The 16,975-nt window shown below is 38.9% G+C and overlaps 1 protein-coding gene across 1 annotated transcript; it reads right to left on the bottom strand.

Annotated features, from left to right (window-relative positions):
- Positions 1 to 4,834: 4,834 nt before the first annotated feature.
- LOC111346471 (uncharacterized) lies at positions 4,835 to 9,702 on the bottom strand. Its single transcript, XM_088747285.1, has 2 exons — positions 8,278 to 9,702; positions 4,835 to 5,122 (listed from the first exon to the last, which is right to left on the bottom strand). The coding sequence occupies exons 1-2, from the start codon at positions 9,683 to 9,685 to the stop codon at positions 5,076 to 5,078; spliced, it is 1,455 nt and encodes a 484-aa protein (XP_088603411.1). The 5' UTR covers positions 9,686 to 9,702; the 3' UTR covers positions 4,835 to 5,075.
- Positions 9,703 to 16,975: the final 7,273 nt, after the last annotated feature.

The following is a 16,975-nucleotide window of genomic DNA, read 5'->3' as shown; positions in this document are numbered from 1 at the left end:
GCTGCAGATCGTGGCGCGCTTGAGAGCCACCTCCCCCTCCCCCTCCCACCGACCTGCCGTTAGGGCTACTGGAGATTCCTAAGCTTGAGAAATTATTCTAACTGTCCCGGTTTAAAAACACACTTCAGACCTCATTAATTCACAACACAACCTTTTTTAATCTCGATCCAGTCCCCCACACGGGGTGGCGCCTGGCGCTTAAAAAAGACAACAAAAAAATGAAATCCAGCTACTAATGATAATCTTCATTACTGCAGTGCGATTGGTATGATTAACAAAAGTAAACATATATTTTCTATATCCATGAACAGGATAATGTATCTAATGTTTGTTAATTAATGATAGGCTCATCTGAATGTCTTTAAAACAAATAAATTCCCAATAAAAATCTTCTCAGCGTTCCAAGGACGAACAGAACCATTAATAGAGGCAGTCTAGATACCTCAGCCTTTTTATTTTTTTTTTGGCTATTCCACATAAGTAATTAACTGGTGGACGTTTCTCTTCCAATGAATAAAGCATAATAACTAAAGATTATTTTATATATGAGAACTTCTTTAGTGAACTTGGGAGTTAACAACTTTTTTTCGAGAAGAGGGTGGGGGGGGGGGGGGGGAAGGGAAAGAGAGGAGAAGTGGTAGGGTAACACCTACTCCCCGATGTTCCGAGAAAGGTCTTGCTCACAAAAACTCTACATACTGCACGCCCGTTCTTCTCTTATTCTTATTACTGAATACAGTTATCATTATCATATTTATTATTATCATTGTGATTATTAGTACCTAGTTCCTCTTTCCATTGCTGATATTTAATCCGTGCGCTACTTGTTTTGGTTTTGAGCGATTCTCTTACTCGCTTCTGTCGATGGAAGGCGCATTTTTTTCAACGAATGAAGCAGCGACCACAGTGGGTGATTTAAAGGTTTGCCTGGATTTACTGTCACCGAAAGGGGTTCCCAATTGCTTGAGTAGGTGTCAAAAGAAAAATAAGGTATAATTTCATAGCAAAAGCTCGTCACGTTATAAATTAAGAAGTGAAGTGTGTTGTAAGTGGAGAGTTGCCTTTTCTAATTTGAGAGGATAACGGTGGTTTTTAAACTAGAACAAGAAACAGCTGTGATAAGTCTACCAAGGGGAGATGTCCTTTCAATTTCCTCAACAGGCTGTGGAAAAAGTATGAACAGACTAGTCATTTATTTTCTTAACAGGTTGTGGAAAAAGCATGAACAGACTAGTTATTTATTTCCTTAACAGACTGTGGAAAAAGCAGGAACAGACTAGTCATTTATTTCCTTAACATGCTGTGGAAAAGCATGAACAGACTAATTACTTACTTCCTTAACAGGCTGTGGAAAAATCATGAACAGACTAGTCATTTATTTCCTTAACAGGCTGTGGAAAAAGCATAAACAGACTAGTCACTTATTTCCTTAACATGCTGTGGAAAAAGCATGAACATACTAATTACTTACTTCCTTAACAGGCTGTGGAAAAATCATGAACAGACTAGTCACTTATTTCCTTAACAGGCTGTGTAAAAAGCATAAGCAGACTAGTCATTTATTTCCTTAACAGGCCGTTGAAAAAAGTATGAACAGACTAGTCATTTATTTCCTTAACAGGCTGTGGAAAAAGCATGAATAGACTAGTCAATTATTTCCTTAACAGGCTGTGGAAAAATCATGAACATACTAGTTATTTATTTCCTTAACAGGCTGTGGAAAAAGCATGAACAGACTAGTCATTTATTTCCTTAACAGGCTGTGGAAAAATCATGAACAGACTAGTTATTTATTTCCTTAACAGGCTGTGGAAAAAGCATGAACCGACTAGTCGTTTATTTCGTTATTAAGAGCAGATCCGTGTAAGAATCAAACAGAATGGCAAATCTTCGGCAAGTCTGAAAAAAATCAATTCACTCGTCTTTTGCATATAGATAGCCTTTAGTAAGTACATGAGTGCCACGTAGTTTTTTCCTTGAATTGAAATATCAATTAATTTCTGAGAAAAATGATGGAAGCCGTTTTCAATTTAGGCACAATTTGACGATCCCAATCACGTGCAAACCGTGGTTGAAATTAGTCATGATTTACTTTACTCGCTTGTCAAAACTTTTGCGTTAGAAAAAGCTCTCCTACCTCCAGTCTTTTGGATAACTTGCCATGGTCTAAATACCACGGTTTCATAAACATTAGGTATATCTGAGTAATCAAGAGAAGTATAGAAGTCATGGCTCTCCCATGCTTCGTAAAACCGTAGGCGAAAAATAACGATAATTTTGAGCGTGTTCATTTGTTTAGAATTTCGTAAGATTAAGAGTGACAATACCCGAGGTAACGATCTTTCAAAATATGTAAAGTTTCTTTTGGGGAAATGAATGTGGAATTTTATCGGGGCTTTGACCAAAAGTAGGACGGGGACTCGGGGAAGTGGAACTCAGGGACGTGGAACTCAGGGAAGTGGGAATCAGGGACTCGGAGACTTGGAGACTCGGAGACTAGGAGACCCAGGGACGCCGGGACTCTGGGACGTGGGGCGCGAGGAAGTCGGGACTCAGCGACGCGCGGGGACTCGGAGACGTAATAAACAAACAGCACCTGATTTTTGCATTGATTTGTAAAGTGTAATTTTTGATGATCTCGAGAAAGGTTTTATACTACCGAAACAGGCACACTGTTTTTTTTGTTTTTTTTTTTCAGGAGACGTGCGTAACAGTTGTTGTTAGTAACAAAGGACAAAACTGAGGTGTCCACCTTAGATAATATGATGCGAATCGTAGGGAATAAATTAGAGCGTCTACAATTAATTCGTGATCAAGAATTGCGGATACAGTATAACTCCAGCGTTTACAATTTATTCTTGATGAAGAATTAATAAATTAGAGTGTTAACAATTTATTTTACTTTTTTTTCTGGAAGATTGATGCGAGCTTATAACAACGGACGCAAGCTGGGATTACTTCGTTACGAAAGTATCCTCATCGTCCTTGTACTGAATCCGCAATTCTTCCTCAGGAATGAATTGTAAACACTCTCTCTTATAATTATTCCTTACGATTCGCATCAGATCATGGAAGGTAGACACCTTAGTTTCGTCTGTTGTAATTACTTCGCATTGATTTTACGGAAAAGAAATATTACGAAACAGGTTGTATTACTAAACGAGAGCGGATAAATTACAACAGGCAACAAAAGCGCTGGCAGAGAAATGCGAAAGAATGTTGAGTCACTTGACCAAAAAAGAACCCCTTTTGTCGTTAACATCACGCACCTCTCTGGAAAAGAAGTCTACCTGTTTCGGAAGTGTAATACCTTTCTCGAGGCCACCAAAAATTATACTTTACAGAATCAGGAGTTGTTTGTTTATCACGTCACTGAGTCCCTGCGCGTCCCCGAGTCCCCGAGTCCCAGAGTCCCCGAGTCCCTGAGTCCTCGATTGCCAAGATTGTTTTTTTTTGCCATATGTCTCGTCTCTTTTGTTTTTGACGATCGTTGTTCAGAAGTTTTCAATCAATGAGTTCAAAACAGGAAAGAGGTCACGATGGTTTTAATTGACAGAACTACCCTACGTAATTTGCATAGCGCGACATTATAATTCTCGGTTTTCAGCTGACGTCATAAGTTTATGCAAATTTGGTTTCCGCCATGTTGGTGCCCGTGCGAGGTGTGAAATTATATGGAAATGTATGCCATTTGTGAGCGCTCGCGTTCAAAGTCTTCAAATAATTCATCTTTCCAATGGATATTTCCCAAGAAAACGACCCAAAATCACAAGGTCAGATACCAGTGCTTTCATCCTACGCAAATAACCTCGAAAGCCACGTCCGAGAGCGCTATTTGAAGAAAATTTCTGTGGTTGGCGTAGATCCAGCGGCCATACCGAGCGAGCAGTTCAGTTCAGAATGTTTGCCTCCTATAGAAGTCTCGGACTTGCTGTCCTATTTAGTTTTGGAGACAAGCTATTACACAAACAAGCAGTTCAAGGCCTTCAAAAGTTTGGAGGCGTACAATCAGATGGTTTCTGGATTTGTTGCGTCAGTTCAAGGGAAAGAAATAGCGGGCAAGATTGTTGTTGTGGCCAAGGTGAGACATTCGCAGCGAATGAACGATCCTCTTGTGAACATTTGGATCATTGTAGAAAAGGACGGCACCATTATTTCTGCCCATTGCTTAGGCTGCAAGGCAGGACTAGCTGAATCCTGTTCCCATGTAGCGAGCGTGATGTTTTACATCGAAGCTGTGACACGGATTCAAGGAAAGCTCGCCTGTACTCAAACAAAATGCACGTGGATTTTGCCAACATATGTCAACGAAGTACCATATGCAAAGGTAAGGGACATTGACTTTTCCTCGGCAAAAAAACTCAAAAGCTCGCTTGAACAGAAAATCGAGACATCACATCAAAATACTGGCGAAGGAAGCAAAATCCTGGACGAACGGTGTGATCAAACATTTATATCTAATGCGATTCCATCAGATGGGGAAATGCAGCAGGTCTATGCCAAGCTAAACGCTTGCAAAATCAAAGCTGTAGCACTTAGCTTAATTGATCCCCATGCTGACCAATTTATTGATGAAAGCCGCACACTGCCAATCATTCCTGATTTATTTGAAACGAAAAATCTTGAGCTGGATTACCCGGAATTAATCAAAATGTGTGTTGAGGTAACATTGGGTGTTTCTGAGGAACACATCAGAAAAGTAGAAATCAGCACACGAACTCAAGCAAGTGGTTCTGGTTTTTATAGACATCGTGCTGGTAGAATTGGTGCATCTCAGTGCTTTTCAGCCTTTCACACAAACCTTGCCCAGCCCTCCCAGTCGTTGATAAAGACAGTTTGTTATCCAAGCCTCTATAAAGTCAACACTAAAGCTACGAGGTATGGGCAGAAGCACGAAGTCGATGCCATAAAGGCATATGAAGCATCCATGAAAGCTCGTCATGTGAACTTAGAAGTCAAGAAGTGCGGGTCATTCATCAACCAAGAGAATCCATTTCTTCATGCCACTCCTGACTTTCTCGTGTCATGTGACTGTTGTGGAAGTGGATGTGGGGAAGTTAAATGTCCAGTAGTCATCATTGACAGCAACTTTGATGACTATGTTCAACATAAAAATTCCTGCCTGGAAAAAGTAAATGGGAATTTACAGCTGAAACAGAGCCACAGCTACTACTATCAAGTACAGCAGCAGCTTTTCTCAGTTCCAGATCTTCAGTATGATGACTTTGTGGTGTATGCCATTGATAAGGCAAAAAACACTAACTTGTTTGTGCAGCATGTATATCCAGATGTGCAGCACTGGAACTCTGTTTTGCCTAAACTATAAACTTTCTGGAGAATATGCATTCTCCCAGAGATTTTGGGACGGTGGTACACCCGAAGGTGCACACTACCACCTACATTACCGAGCAAGGATGCCATTTGTTTTTGCCGAAGAGAAAGAGACGAGGACAGCATTTTGTGTAGTAACAGTGACTGCCCTTATCAAAGGCTTCACCCTTCTTGTCTCTCTCTCACCTCCATTGCAATGCCAAAGACCTGGTACTGCCCTCACTGCTGCAGACTGCCTCAGTTCAAGAGGAAAGGGAATACCAGAAAATCCCCAAGACCTACTGTTGTGTCACATCAAGCAGTAATGAAACATGACAGCATTTGTATTTGCAAGGCAAAGCCTACCCCTACAGACAAGTTAGTTGAGTGCCATGGAGAAAGCTGCACAAATGGAAAATACTTCCACCTTGCTTGTCTTGGTTTGAAGCGATATCCAAACAATCACAGAACAACCTGGAAATGCCCTCCATGCAAAAAGGTCACCCCTGCCCAAGCTAATGACACCTTTATCACTTGTTCTTCTTCATCAGATTCCTCCAGTAGTGAGGATGAAAGTGATGTTGTCATTACGAAAGTCCTCCAGGGTGAAACTGGTAAGACCAGTGCATTAGCAAATCTATCGGACAACCATTTTGATTTAATTGTTAATCCTACTGGATGGCTGGACTGTGATATCATCCAACAAGCCCATGTATTATTAAAACAGGAGAATCCGACAATCGCAGGTTTTCAGCGACCGACACTTGGCCCCGTTAGAAATTTTGATGTTGTTAGTGGTGAATTCGTTCAAATTTTGCACACTGGGAACGATCATTGGGTGTGTATTAGCTCAGTAGGATGTGTGCCTGGACATGTAAACCTTTTTGATAGCCTCTATCATGACTCAGTCATTATTCAAGAAGTAGAGGAACAAACAAATGATTTATTAGGGGGACGCTTGATTGCTCTTGACCCAAAGCCAGTGCAGCAACAAACAAATGGCAGTGACTGTGGGGTTTTTGCAGTTGCATTTGCTACCTGCTTGGTCTTTGGAGTAGACCCCACATATATAAATTTTGATGTTCAAGGTATGAGACCTCATTTGGCAGCATGTCTAAGAAGTGACAGAATCAGCTTGTTTCCTTCATTTTGAAAACATATGCCTATTTTTCAACATGAAAAGGAACATGGAAAATCCTCTGTAATTTTGTATAATATAATTTTGAGATATTTCAGTTTTGAATCTGTGGCTTTGAGTTAAAGCAATTCAGACAAAGCCTTCTCATAGGATATCTGGCAGCTATTGTGTGGTTCCAGAAAATATCCATACCTCCCCCATGGAAGGTTTTTTGTTTGAACCCACCCCCCTCCTCAAAATTTCTAATGACCTTCCATGGGGTGGGTATAGATATTGTCTAAAAACACACATTCCCACCTCCCTAGGATGTAGCCTACAGGCCCTTACTTGGCTGTAGCTGTGAAAATATGTGAAAAACAGAAAATATTGTAATGATGAAACTGTTAAAGCCTGCAAATTTTAAACTGAACCCCCAATTTTTACATCCTAACTATATCCCTGGCTAAGACTATGTACACTACAATTCACAATTACATAAATTTTGCAATCTAGTCCTACCCCACTAAGGAAGAACAATAACATGTGAACTGCATATAATGAATGAATGTTTATTTATTTTTTAATTTTCATTCCTTGGCTGCCTCATTTGCTTAATGAAACTGGTGGCAACTTGACAACTAATTGTAATAATCGAGACCAGAGGCAGTTCAATAAAACTTTTGCAGTTGTAATTCAAAAGTGTATGTATTGTCTCAGAGGTTGAAAACAATAGCTATGGTTGTCAATTACACTTGTAAGAGTTTTATTGAATTGAACCCTGAATTACATTCAGACATATTAAGTTTCCCTTATTTAGTTGTTTTTTGTTTGTTTCAAAAGGCGAAATTCAAAGAAAATGTTATACCTAAACATAAAAGGGAAAGGACTTTTAAAAGGGCAGAGGTCGTTCATTTTACAGGGGAAGTAAATTCTGTTGTAAAATGAGGAAATCCAGTGGCCAAAGTGATGATATAAAAAATCTTTCATATTTCATATCCAAAATCATACCACACATTGGATCTACTGTAAATCCTCTATTAAGCCAGCCCTCTTTAGAGGAAGAAATTTATGAAACCACCCACAAAAAGATACCTTATACATGGAACTTTAGCCACACCTTTATTTTGTGATTTTGAGGTTCACAAATAATTTTCCATGACATTTAAATTTAGTGATTGTGTGAAAATTCTGTATTTTGAGTCATTTTAATGTCACATTTTTGAGTGAGAGGATCTTTGCTCTTAGCAATGTTATGCAAAAAGTCTTTGAACTAAGAAATGATTTTAAAAATTCACACATTTTCAACAGCCCAGTTGCATGAAATTGGTTTAAAAAGCTACTTATGTAGCTTAAGGTCAAATATTCAGATTTAAGTTAACGCCCACAATTTACTTTCTTTTGGACTTGCAATCTGCTTTTAATACACTCAGTAGTAATAACTTATTCTTTCTTGATTTTCATGTTGTATTCACAACACTTATCTGAGGACTGTCACTTAAATGTTGCGACTAAAAAATAAGGTGTCATGAAAATGTTATGTAATTAGATATCTTGGGAGCTTGTTTTGATCAAGTACATTTGGAAGCAAAACTTTGCAGCTTTAAATCATATCAGGATCTATGTCCTAATCTCATTCCCCTGTGTATCCCTAAAATAAATGAAAAATACACAGGTGGCTTAATGGAAGACTTAAGGTATTTAAATGTGAAGTTGATCTAATCAAATGGCACAATTGGAGGACAAAAATTAACAAGAGCTGCACAAACTCTTATCATAATTATGATCCACCAGTGCAGTACACCTGTCAGAGTTTTCATGATTACAGATAAGGAAGTCAGTTGGCAAGGTACCTTCCAGTATTGTATACTTCCGTCTAAGTAGTCCAATGACGCGTTCAACATGAATTCTGACATTTGCAATGCCTCTGGTCTGCTCCACATCCACTGGGTCGAGCTGAGATTTACCCTTTGTGAAAGCTGGTATAACCAGTTTAGCATGTTTCAGTCCAACACTTTCAGTGATGGTGAATCCCCGGTCAGCCATCACCATGTCTCCTGGACTCAGTTTGTCTAGGAAGCCACAGTTCTCAGTTAAAAATTTATCTGAGACACGACCTCCCCAGGCTTCAGACACATATGAAATAGTTCCTTGTGGTGTTATCCCTACCAGAATTTTGATTGTATTGTGATGTTTGTAACTTGAAAAGGTCTGTGCCCTGGCTAGCAAGTTTGAAGGCCTCTCGATAAATACTTCAAAGCAGTCGATCACAACAGTTGTTTTCTTTCCGAATGCATACTGAAAGCACTGAGGCATTGTTCTCCACAGTTGATCCCTGTCTGGCCAGTACACAAAGCGAAATAACCTCGTGTCCATCGCAACAATCCAGTGGGAAAATATTCTGGAAATTGTTGACAGTGAAACAACAAACCGGTATGCAAGATCCTGCAGCGGTGCATTTAGTCTTAGTTTCATAAGAACAATGATGAATTCTTGAAATCTGTTGAGCGACTGTGTTTGCCGTGTAACATGTGAGGAGACGTGCTCGAAAACAACCATCAGTACTTCCATAGATGGTAGCCCAGTGTAAAAGCGAACTTTATCGTCAGTGTCAAAGAAATCCTTGTTTGGGGCTTGATATTTGCTTGTCTGAAACATGTAGTCAAACTCGGTAGTTTGGCACTCGGCGTCCTTAACAGTTTCTGGTTCGATTTGTTCACCTTCCCTAACTGCTATGGCCGACATATCAGAAGAAAAGGCCTCCTCGTTCCCTTCGTTTCGATTTCCCTCTTCTTCTGTCGAAGTACTTGGCTGACTAAAGTCGATCTGAGCAGCACGAAGGCTGCTTTCCACAAGCGTTTGACGTTTCTCTGCCGCTTCTCGTTCTTGTCGTTCGACCGCAAGTTGCTTTCGCTTCTTTGCCCTTTCCGCTCTCTCTGCGTTTGCAACATGGTCTAACGTAGGGCGATAATTTCTCTTGCCAAGTTGCAATGTGGGCACCCAATCTACGTCGTGCTTATGCCAGGAAGGAGCTGGCTTCCCAGAAACAAAATGCTTGCCACATACCCGTTCGCTGTTTAGCACGCCTTTCGATTCCGTGTCGTCGCGACTGATCGCTTTTATCCATTTTTCTCTCCGCTCTGTAGTCAGTTCTTCTTCAAATTCTCCTTTGTTGGTTACCACTGAAGGTATTCGATAAAATCCAATCCCTTTATCTCGGTCACTTCTACTTCCACATCCAAAAACAACGCAAAGGACCATGTTAAGCTCGCTTTTCTCACTGTCATCTCTCTAAATGGGCGCGTTTGTTTGGGCACCAACATGGCGGATAGCAACCGTCGTAAAGGTAGAAGTCACGTGGGTGAAAACCAAGGATGATAAATTTACGAACATGGACTGCCGACTATACTCCCGAAAGAGCAAAAAACTTCCCTCATTTCCTCAGGGGCAGGAACACCGAAAGTATTGTCTTTCTTAAATCTATAATCTTTATTTAGTTCTCGTTGGAAATAAACACGCACTAGTAAAGTTAATTCAATTACATAAAATCGACGTGATCGATTCTTCAGAAGTAAGTAACGAGAACGATAAACTCGTGGTAAAATAGTTATTAGCGATCTAAAGAGAAATCTCCTGCCTCAAAGTAACGAATTATAGGGAGAGATCGCATACTTCCTCCCCCCCCCCCCCCCACGAACAAATTCAGCGAAACAAATTTCCATACAGTCTGTTAAACAACGGATAAATGATGAACAGGGTCGAAGATGAAAAACTTTGAACGTAAGCTTTAATTACATAGTCGGCTCGATCAGTGTTTTAATGAATGTTGTCGCTAAGAACACCGACACGTCGTATCAAGCGCACAAGGAACACAAATTGCAAAGTTTAGACGTTTTCAGGAGCGGCTGTTTTGATCGAGGCGCGACATAAAGCGATGGTGCCGATGTCAAACTTACAGAGACCGCAGAATGGAGAAAACGACAAAACAGAAAAAAACTTTGGACTGTTGCGAACAGCTAAGAATATAATATTTGAGCTAAGGTTATTATATTTACTTTGCTATATGCATCGGAGTCGTGGTAATTTTTACTCTATCAATGTCTTGATGATCACATGTACACAACAGGATGGCGTGATTTTATGTCTTTCTTCACGATTTCCAAACAAATTTTAAAAATCCCAAACTTATTTCCCCAAACTCAACTTTACATATTTTGAAAGATCATCAACTCTAGTATAGTTGCAATTTGCAATCTTACGAAATTCTGAACAAAGGCACATACTCAAAATTGGCATTGTTTTTCGTCTACCCTTTTACGCAACACGGGAGAGCCATAAGCTTTTGACTTCTCTTGAATACTGGGATTGATATAATCTTTATGAAATCGCGGTGTTTAGACTGTGACAAGTTGTACAACCACTTGGAAATATGATAGCTTTTTATAGCACAATTGTTTTAATACGCGAGTCGAGCGAATCAAGACCTTTTTAAACCTGTTCGGTGTCACCAAATCGATCCTGGGACTGAAAACGAAGCGTTTCCGTTTTTTCTGAAACAAATAATGTTTTCAAGGAAAAAACTTCAGCAATTGCATACTTTCTAAAGGATACTTGTATGCAAAGAACAGCGAATTGTAGTTTTTTAACTTTGCAATGCAATGTTTGATTTTTGAACGGATTTCCTCTTAAATTGTATTATTGCCAACCAACTTGTACAAGTAGGTGTTTGTACAGCACTGGTGAAGCTTGAGTGCAGCGTTTGCTACAGACTTTCAATCTTTGAAAAAGCGATAATTGCCTCTTTACTTGCGACCTCGTGGCCTGCAAATTCTGTAGGGTAACTTAGATAAATGCGTCAACTGAAAACCAAGTTCACTACATAACTTTTACAAAGTTTTGTTCACTATGTCGTGAAACTCAAGGCCTCTGTGCTCCTTTATTATGGGGATCAAAAATTCATTTTTCGTTGAAATGTTGGTGTTTCCCTATCGAAAGACTAGCCTGTTTATACACTCCTCGTTTTCCAGTTTATTTGTCAATTTTAAATTTTTTACCGCTTAATTTGGTGTCACTGCGCCGTACCGTCTGCGATCACCCCTGACACGTGAATACTTTATTTTGGCAGTATGACAGTTCGTAAGTTTTAGACACGAGGTTCCATTTCATTCCATCTGATTCTTCCTTCAAGAATGCGTTACATGTCGGGGATACCATGCAGAGTATAAGGAGCGGTTGGTAAGAAATGATGGGTTTCGGGCAGGCGTTTTTTTCCACTTCCTCCCTTCCCCGCGCTTTCAAATGGCGACCGAATATTCGCCGCGCTGAGTCTCGCGCTTGTAGACGCAAACTATCGCCTGCTAGCAAGCTAGAGGCTGTCAGAATAATTGCTGTACACTGTCTGCTATCACTTAGAGGAGACTTTTCACCTTCAATTCTAGATCCTCGTGGTTCTTCCTTTTCATTCGTTACAGTAATCATGAGAAATATTCTGACTATCATCGATGCGCTGTGAAACGCATGCGTAAATAATTGAGTCTATCTTGTGTTTCACCTGGAATAACTTTGGTACTGACCGCCAATAGACGTTGTAGATGCTATGCAATTACTATGGAAACACTCACAATGACTTTCTCATATTTCGATTATCGCCCATATCCAGTGAGGCAAAGAGAAGATTTCGAGTTTAATCAAAGGACTTCTAAGGTTTATTCCATGTGTAGACGTTTTATCTTGAACAAGGTTAACTGACATGAATAATAAGAATGGGTAATATTGTTATATAAAGCAACTTTGAGAATAAGTATGGAAATTTCTATTTAAAAAATTAATGTGATAAGTCGGGACTTAAAGACTACATTATTAAAATAAAACAAGATAAACTTCAGTTATGAGGTTTCCTGAGCAACAACACTCGATTAGGTCTGTACGTAGGTTTTTCGAAGTTCTTATCACAGCTGTAATATGATAAAAAAAAGGTGTTTACTGCGGTGAAATTATAAGTTTCGTTTTATGTCTTTCACAAGACTGATTCATTAACGATCTGCTGATAAAAACTTTGTCGGTTGCAAAATTTGGAGAAATAAGACTCAAGACGTAGAAGATTTGCGTAGAAAAACATAAGCAATGTTTAGCAAACTTACAAAGTGAAGGATGCATCATCCGGCAAAAAGTACATTAAATTATGAGATCTCAAAAAGTAGCCTATTCTTTCGAAAATTGTCTTCATATGGGCTTGAGGCTCCCATTCTTACTGTTGCTTGGCAACCTGACAGATCACCTGACAAGTTCTACTAAACCTTTCATCTCTTAAACAAGTTGAGTTTTTGTGGTAGATATTATTTTATAAACCAGATTTCGGTTTGGCAATGTATGCCACTCTCTCTATGGGCGATCCTCTCGAATTCTCGTTGAAGGAAAGTTTTCCTTTTTTAGTTTGGTTGTTCTCCAATCCTACTTTTTCGTGTCTATGCACGCTAAAATTGATTTCTGGCTAGACCACCCGTGAGGACAGCGATCTAAAGCGTCGAGCGCGCTCATGAAATTCTCTCTTGCTACAAGTTAAAAGATGCACTTAGTCATTTCACAGACAAAATATGGAAACTTCACTTGGAATTAGGGGAAAACCTTCTCTTCGAATTTAATTTAAATTTCAAAAACTCACTTAATTGTAGGAAAGAATACTTAGAATGCAGGTGAAAATCAGGCTAATAATAACTCAGTGCGAATGACACTCTACAAAAGGGTCTACCTCATTGAAGCCATGATCTCTAAAATTGTCTTCTAAAATCCCTCTCTGGTCAAAATACCACAGAGGTATCAATTTGAATCTTAAAAAGAAAGAAAAGAAAAAGAAAAAAAAACCTTTTCATGAGCTTGCATTTTCCCAAAGTTTTGTAATTGATGCTGCTTATAATTATTAAAACAGTTATAAGAAGATAAGAAGCCTCCCTAGAGAGGAGAAAACTAAGCAAATTAACTGTTTCAGTAGACATTAATATTTAATCTCACAGCCTCTCTGTGACGGGCGGTGAAACATCTTTCATATATCACGGAGAGATGTTATTGGCTAACACGTTTCTAGGGTAGCGTAGCCTTAAATTGGTGGTACATTTCTGTCAACAAATTGCTGTTAAGCTCCTCAGTTTGCTTGACAGCTTCAAAACATCGAAAGGATTTCTTTACTGCTGTTTTTTGGCAGACATGAGAGTTTTTCCCCACTTGTTCCTTATCTCTGTGCTGCTTCCCTTCGGACAATTTCAGTTCTGCCCAGATGGTATGTTTTAAAGCTTGCATTTGTTTACAAGAAACGTTTGTTTTTCTGCTCTTAATTCTTCAGCTATGCAATTTATTAAAAAAAAAAAAAACAATGGAAACGCACAGTTTCCAGGACTAAAATTCTCGTATATAGAGGCTTAACTGACAAGATGGCTACATTGCATAAGTAGTAGAGAGTACTACTTATGCAATGTACTCTCTCGCAGTAGAGAGCACATTGCATAATGTACAATGTTTACCCTCGCAGTAGAGAGCACATTAGTACTCTCTCGCAGTAGAGAGCGCTATTGCATTAATAGAGCTTTCTGCTGCTAGGATCGTGCATCATACGTATCTAATACCGCAGTTCAAAATATATGAACTTCATATATACATTGTATCTGATTTATCATCACGGGTTTATTACGAATCAACTTGACGGCCTGCTCCCAGTTGGCTTGTTAGCTCAATTGGTAGAGCGCTGCACTAGTATCGCAGAGGTCAGTGGTTCGAACCCCGTACAGGCCTGATTTTTTTCAGGTCTGATTTTCACTGTTGCATAAATAGCGCTCTCTACTGCGAGGTTCGTGCATCATACGTATCTAATACCGCAGTTCAAAATATATGAACTTCATATATACATTGTATCTGATTTATCATCACGGGTTTATTACGAATCAACTTAACGGCCTGCTCCTAGTTGGCTTGTTAGCTCAATTGGTAGAGCGCTGCACTAGTATTGCAGAGGTCAGTGGTTCGAATCCCGTACAGGCCTGATTTTTTTCAGGTCTGATTAACGCTATTGCATAAATAGCGCTTTCTACTGCGAGGGTTGTGCATCATACGTATCTATAACCGCAGTTCAAAATATATGAACTTCATATATACATTGTATAAGATGGCTACTGAAACTCATCTTCCATTTCAGTGCGCTGTCACCTTCTGTTCGCTCAAAAATGTTCTAGATTCTATTTTTTACAATATGCGAACGTAAGTCTGCAAAGTTTTTAGTTATGACCGAACAATGTCTGCAGTTACCAAATTGGTTATCTTTTTTACAGCTTATGCCCTCGAATTCTTTTGAGACACTCTAAGGTCCACTTAAGTTTTATGAATGCTATCCAAAACTAATGAACATATTATCGCAAATTCCGTATATTTGTTTGGTGCTCGCACGAACCCAAGGAAGAGCCTTTAGTTAGCCTCGCACTCAGGGAAATAGAAATTGTTATATTAACTAGTTGGAAAAGAAATTTTTTCAATTCGAAAAATTTCCTCCTTTCTTTTTACATTCTCCAGTGGAATAACGACCTCTCTTTGGTACATAATTAGTCGCTGGTGTCATATTTAGTCGACATCATTTGTTTTTATTTGAAGAAAACTTTTGTAATAAAATTTATACACTTCATAAACATATTTCCGACATGTGTTAAACATATACCAATCGGCACTCGAGGCATATTGTTTTCAGTCGTCGTAGCAACCTTCCTGCGTTAGGTATTACGCAGTCTTTGGAAGCCTAATGAATAAGGTTTTTTTTTCAAAAGTAATGAAAACAGAGAGAAAATTGTTCAACGCAGACAGAACAATTATGTTTCCAATAATGCAAACGGAACTGAGTGCGAATGGGCGGAAATATCAGAACTCCGGATCCTCACTTGACAGGTGGCTATACTAATTGAAGAGATGAACGACGTGGATGTCTAACCATGAACATATTGAAATTGGTTATATTTCACAACTCTTTATTAGTGCATTTTCATAATTGAATTAAAACCGATGCACAATGAAGCAACGGGAAGATTTTTACTTCAATAGCGGATTCCAAGGCTTTTTTTGGATATTGATCCACCGTGGACAAGTTTTATCGAAAGGAGGTTTAATTGATATGGACAATGAGAAAAACAAAACAGGACTAAAACGGAATAAAGATCTTAACGTAAAATTGAGAATGATCGTGCTTGGCGCGTGTATATCGTTCAATGGATGCACGCAAGAGGAAGTTCTCAGTGCACGAGGGTAGCATAAGCGCTGCTTGAGGTGAGGGAAAGAGATATTTCAAGACCAAGGCTTTCCCCAAACAAGTGCTAAATTTTCTGCTCGGAAGCGAAAAAACAGCGAATCTCCCGGATTTACGACGCCCGCGTAGTGCGTTTAGCATGCTTGAATCTTTCTTTTTTTTTTTTTTTTTTTTTGGCTATAATTTACTACGAGAATGTGTGGCTTTATGTTGAAAATCATAAGGTTTTATGACAAAATAATCAATTCAACAACACTCAATAATTCTTACTATTTCAGGGAAGAGTAAAGAAAGTTTAGTTTCCTCGTTACGGCCTTAACTCGTCCCGCGTTTAGGAATAAAATATTGTTAACTCCAAACTTATTTTCGTCCGTTTACAGAGCTAAAATATCATTGTTTTTTGTTTGTTTTTTTTTTATGCAAATATTTACTTTTGAAATTGAGCTTCAAAAGGATGTATCTCAATCGGGATGAAACATAGAAAAAATTCTTGAGAGCTTTGAAACCACTCGGCTAAGCCAGACAGGAACTTGCCAGCTGAAGAGAAGTGCACACGTCGTGTTCCGGCCATGCATATGTAGAAATGTACACCATGGTGGCCCATTAGGAGTTAGGCAGGACTTGCAATTACCGCGCGCATAATAACTTTTAAGATGAGCGAGGAAAAAAATATGATTTGTCATAATGCATACAAGTTGGGAGTTCAAGACTGAAACTTCTTGCCTCTTTTATTATTTTGCATTGATGGAAGTTATCAAAGTTATCTGGATCAAATTTTCTTCAGAGTTTGGGTTCGTTGAAACTACACTTTGTCGATATCATTTTTAACGACTGTGAAGCAATTTGTGTAAGGTTTCCCGCAGAAAGTGACCTAGATGAGAAAAACAAAAACAAAAAAAAGAAAAAAAGATATGTACTTTGTTTAATGTAAGCTGGTTCAGCAGAGGTCATCGTGAAAATTGTTTGCATTTACATAAAGGAAAGAAAAAAAAAACTTTTTTGGCTCTTGGAGATCATATAATGGTTTCGGGATAAACCTTGAAATGAATTGTCTTCGCTAACTCCTTTATTTCCTTCATCTTTTTCTCTTCTTTTTCTTTTTTTTTCCTCCAAAACACAGCAACCTACAGCACCTTCTTATATAGTTGCTTACAATCTTTCTAGAAGATTCTACAGGTCCACAACACGACTATTTTTAGTAAAATTACATCATAGAATTTTATAGAATTCACGGTAAACAATTTGAGTTTCTATAAATAGAAGTAACGTGCTCATGT

Source organism: Stylophora pistillata, chromosome 2 (assembly GCF_964205215.1).
Source record: "Stylophora pistillata chromosome 2, jaStyPist1.2, whole genome shotgun sequence".
Classification (NCBI taxonomy): domain Eukaryota; kingdom Metazoa; phylum Cnidaria; class Anthozoa; order Scleractinia; family Pocilloporidae; genus Stylophora; species Stylophora pistillata.
Note: the sequence above shows the minus strand (reverse complement) of the source record. Positions and strands in the feature narration are given on the sequence as shown.